Source organism: Onychomys torridus, chromosome 4 (assembly GCF_903995425.1).
Source record: "Onychomys torridus chromosome 4, mOncTor1.1, whole genome shotgun sequence".
Taxonomy (NCBI): Eukaryota; Metazoa; Chordata; class Mammalia; order Rodentia; family Cricetidae; genus Onychomys; species Onychomys torridus.
Genome location: NC_050446.1, coordinates 62,853,892 through 62,857,886, shown reverse-complemented (window position 1 = coordinate 62,857,886; position 3,995 = coordinate 62,853,892). Strand labels below are relative to the sequence as shown.

The window sequence follows — 3,995 nt, the reverse complement described above, 5'->3', positions numbered from 1 at the left end:
TTCATATATAATGGTGTAAAATTGTGTGGTTGTATTTGCAGGAAAGGCTGTCTTTTTAATTTCTGCTGTCAAGTGAGTAATTAAAAAAAACTTAAGAATATTGATTGCTGTAATTTTTGGTATGAAATAATAGCTGTTTTACTTTGTTTTCCTGATATGATATACTTAGTAACTTCTATAATCTAGCTTTATTCAGATTTTCAGAATAACGTGCTACAAACATATAAATAATTTATCATGCTATATTACACATAGGATTCCAAAAATTCACTTAAACATGTGTGTGTGTGTGTGTGTGTGTGTGTGTGTGTGTGTGTGTGTGTGGTGTTTGTGTGTGTGTATGTGTTATATTAATGTGATTATATGGTATATGTCATATATATATATATATATATATATATATATATATATATATATATATACATACATATATAAACACATTAAACATGTGAAATGTAGAGTTATAAGATCAATTACTAAAGGTCAAATTTTCCTGTTTTTAGAATACCATTCATGAGAATAAAGGTGAGTTTTATTATCCTTAATTGTGTAAACACCAAAACTGGTGGTCTTTCTTTTTACTAAGATTGAACATTATACCCCCAGGATTCTGTATAAGAAAATTAATATGCTTTGCTGCAAACAAAAGCACATATTTCAGTGAAAATGAGTGTTACATAGACATGAATATTATTTAGGATTATTCATATAAAGATAACTCATGCTCACATGGTGAAGAATGAATTCATCCTGAGGGTCAATACTAACCACCTGTTCTCCATTCAATCACCATTAAAAACCTGACAAGGAATAGACACACACATACACACATGTGCACACATAAAGATCTTTCAATTAAATTACTCTTACCATTTAAAAATAAAAACACATGCATAAATACACAATTGTTGATAATGACTTCTATATACTATGGAAAATTTTAGTAATTTTATGGTACATATTCCTTCCCAACAACACAGAAAGATTTCTTTCATATGAGATTATAGATTTTTAGACAAAATACATACCCAGAGTAAACTCTGTGTAAGCAAAATGAATATAGATTCAAGAGCATATCTATATGATACATAGCTGGGTTATTTTTCACATAATAACAATGTAATGTACCATATGATTTGGAATTTTAAAAGTATCATTCTAATATCTGTCATTTTTTTCACTGAGACAGGGTTTCTCTGTGTAGCTTTAGTGTCTTTCCTGGAACTCACTTTGTAGACCAGGCTGGCCTCGAATTCACAGAGATCAAGTGCTGGGATTAACAGCCAATGCCACCACCGCCTGGCCTGTCATTTTTAAAAAGACTTTTGGGATGACTAACTGTACTTATAAGGACTATATAGAATTATTATTTTCTTTATTAATATAACATTTTTAATGACCAGCTTTCTTACAGCCCCAGGCTGGCCTCAAATTTACTATGGAGGCAAGTATGATTTTTAACTCATCATCTTCATTCTTCCAGCTCCCAAGTGCTGTGATTGTAACACACACATCATCATCCTTGACCATTAGATACTTAAAAATATATTACTATGTATTAATTGTAGAAAAACTAGGTCTGATGATGACATTGGAAATACGCATGTGTTAAATCCTGATCACACTCTACTCCACATTACTCTACTTTGTCCCTCTCCACTACTTGCTGTTCCTCTGTTTCTTCTGAAATAATGACAATATTTTAATTTATGGAATATTATGTACTTTATAAATTCATCCATAGAAATTCTAATTCATGTGTTTAATATTCCATGTTATTAAATAAGTTATTAATATCACTAAACATTGTATTTACATAAAAGCAATAACTAGAAACTGTGAAATCTAAAGTAACAATTTACAAATCCAACATTATTTTTGTTGTTTTAAGATTTTTAATCAAAATATAATAATATTTCCCCACTTTTATTTTCTAGCCACTCCCATGTCCTCTTCCTATAACACCTCCCATGATCTCTTGCTCTAAAATAGATCACCTTATTTTCTGTTGTTATTATTGTTACACAGACACACATATACACACACTCCCAAATACATAAGTAAAACCAGTTGAGTCTTTTTTGCTGTTGTTTGTGTGTGTGTAGCTTCATAGATAACTACATTAGTTTGGACAACCAATGCAGGGACTCAATTCCCTCAGTGGTCATTAGTTGCCTGTAATTTTGTGTAAAGATAGGACACTGTAATATTTCCTCTCTTTCAAACTGGCATGAAGCCCATTTTTATACACAAAATTTTTAATGTTCAAATATTATTTTGTGTAAACTTATTTACATTGTTATAATTTTTGTCTATTTTGTTTATCTATCCCATCTAGACATCATAGACCATATATCTATTATACGTACCTATGTCAGTTTTTCAAACACATATTATTGATAATTCAGATTGAATTTTTTGAATGCAATATGATATTCACTGTCTTATATACCCTTTAGGTATTATATGTCAGTGGAAGCCTTCTTCCTAGTGAGTCACATAATATCAATATAAATATAATACTATTATCCATTAAAATCGTCTATGTTGTTGAGAAGCACTCACCTATATGTTCATGAATTTGTAGTTGTGGCTGTCTTCTTAACAAAATTGTAAAGTATATATCTTCAAAAATGCGCGCGCGCGCGCACACACACACACACACACACACACACACACACACACACACATACACACACACACAGAGAGAGAGAGAGAGAGACAGAAGTTTCATCATATTTCAATGGTGTTGCATAATGAATTTTTTGCATGCTGTCTTTTTTAATTATTTACTATATTTTCTTTAACAAATATGTTTTTTTGATACAGGGGAATGAAGGAACACAATCTCACAGTAATGACCGAATTCATCTTAATGGGCATCACTGACAGCTCTGAGTTGCAGGCCCCATTATTTGGGCTGTTCCTTGTCATATACATGACCACAATGGTTGGCAATTTGGGAATCATTATTCTTACCACAGTGGACTACCACCTGCAAACACCTATGTACTTCTTTCTCAGACATCTGTCTATTACAGATCTTGGATATTCTACTGCTGTGGGACCCAAAATGTTGGAAAATTTTGTTGTAGATCAAAATACAATATCATTTAAACTCTGTGCCACACAGCTAGCTTGCTTTCTTGTGTTCATTGGTAGTGAGCTATTTATTCTATCAGCAATGTCCTATGACCGCTATGTGGCCATCTGTAAGCCTCTACTTTATACTGTCCTCATGTCACAAAGGGTATGTTGGATTCTTATGGCAATGCCCTATCTCTATTGCACATTTGTGTCTCTTCTCATCACAGTTAATATTTTCACTTCATCCTTCTGTGGCTACAATGTCATTAATCATTTCTACTGTGACTGCATCCCCTTGCTATCTCTACTCTGTTCACATGCAGAGGAAATAGCATTTATTGTTATGATCTTTGCAGCTTTTGATTTAATCATCTCCCTCCTTGGCATCCTAGTGTCCTACATGCTTATCCTCACAGCAGTTCTCAGGATGAACTCAGCAGAGGGCAGGCGCAAGGCTTTCTCAACATGTGGGTCCCACCTAACAGTGGTGACAGTGTTCTATGGTACTTTGATATTTATGTATGTGAAGCCTCAGTCCAGTCATTCCACTGACATTGATAAGGTGTCTTCAATCTTTTACACCCTGATTATCCCAATGTTGAATCCCTTGATCTATAGTTTGAGGAATAAGGACGTAAACTCTGCCCTTCTTAGGACTTGGAGAAATATTCGCAATATCTTTTCTTAGAGGTTTCATGCAACATTAATCCTATGTAGTTAGGACAAATGTGAACCACTTCTAAGAGGGTACAGGAAGCACATGATACTCAATCTATACTTAAATATTGGGACTGTCGGTTAAGACTTAAATATATGTGCCATAGATATTTCACTAAATATTCATGAAAAGACTTTGTATTCCTTGAGAAGAAGTGTTGTTTTATGGTATAATAATTACCTATCTACAG

The 3,995-nt window shown here is 33.0% G+C and overlaps 1 protein-coding gene across 1 annotated transcript; it reads left to right on the top strand.

Moving 5' to 3' along the window:
* The first annotated feature begins 2,833 nt into the window (after nucleotides 1-2,833).
* LOC118582745 (olfactory receptor 8K3-like) lies at nucleotides 2,834-3,775 on the top strand. Its single transcript, XM_036185822.1, has one exon. The coding sequence runs from the start codon at nucleotides 2,834-2,836 to the stop codon at nucleotides 3,773-3,775; it is 942 nt and encodes a 313-aa protein (XP_036041715.1).
* Nucleotides 3,776-3,995: the final 220 nt, after the last annotated feature.

Bases quoted from the DNA above. Each gene is read 5' to 3' on its own strand.
- LOC118582745 (XM_036185822.1), top strand. From the start codon at position 2,834: ATGAAGGAACACAATCTCACAGTAATGACCGAATTCATCTTAATGGGC.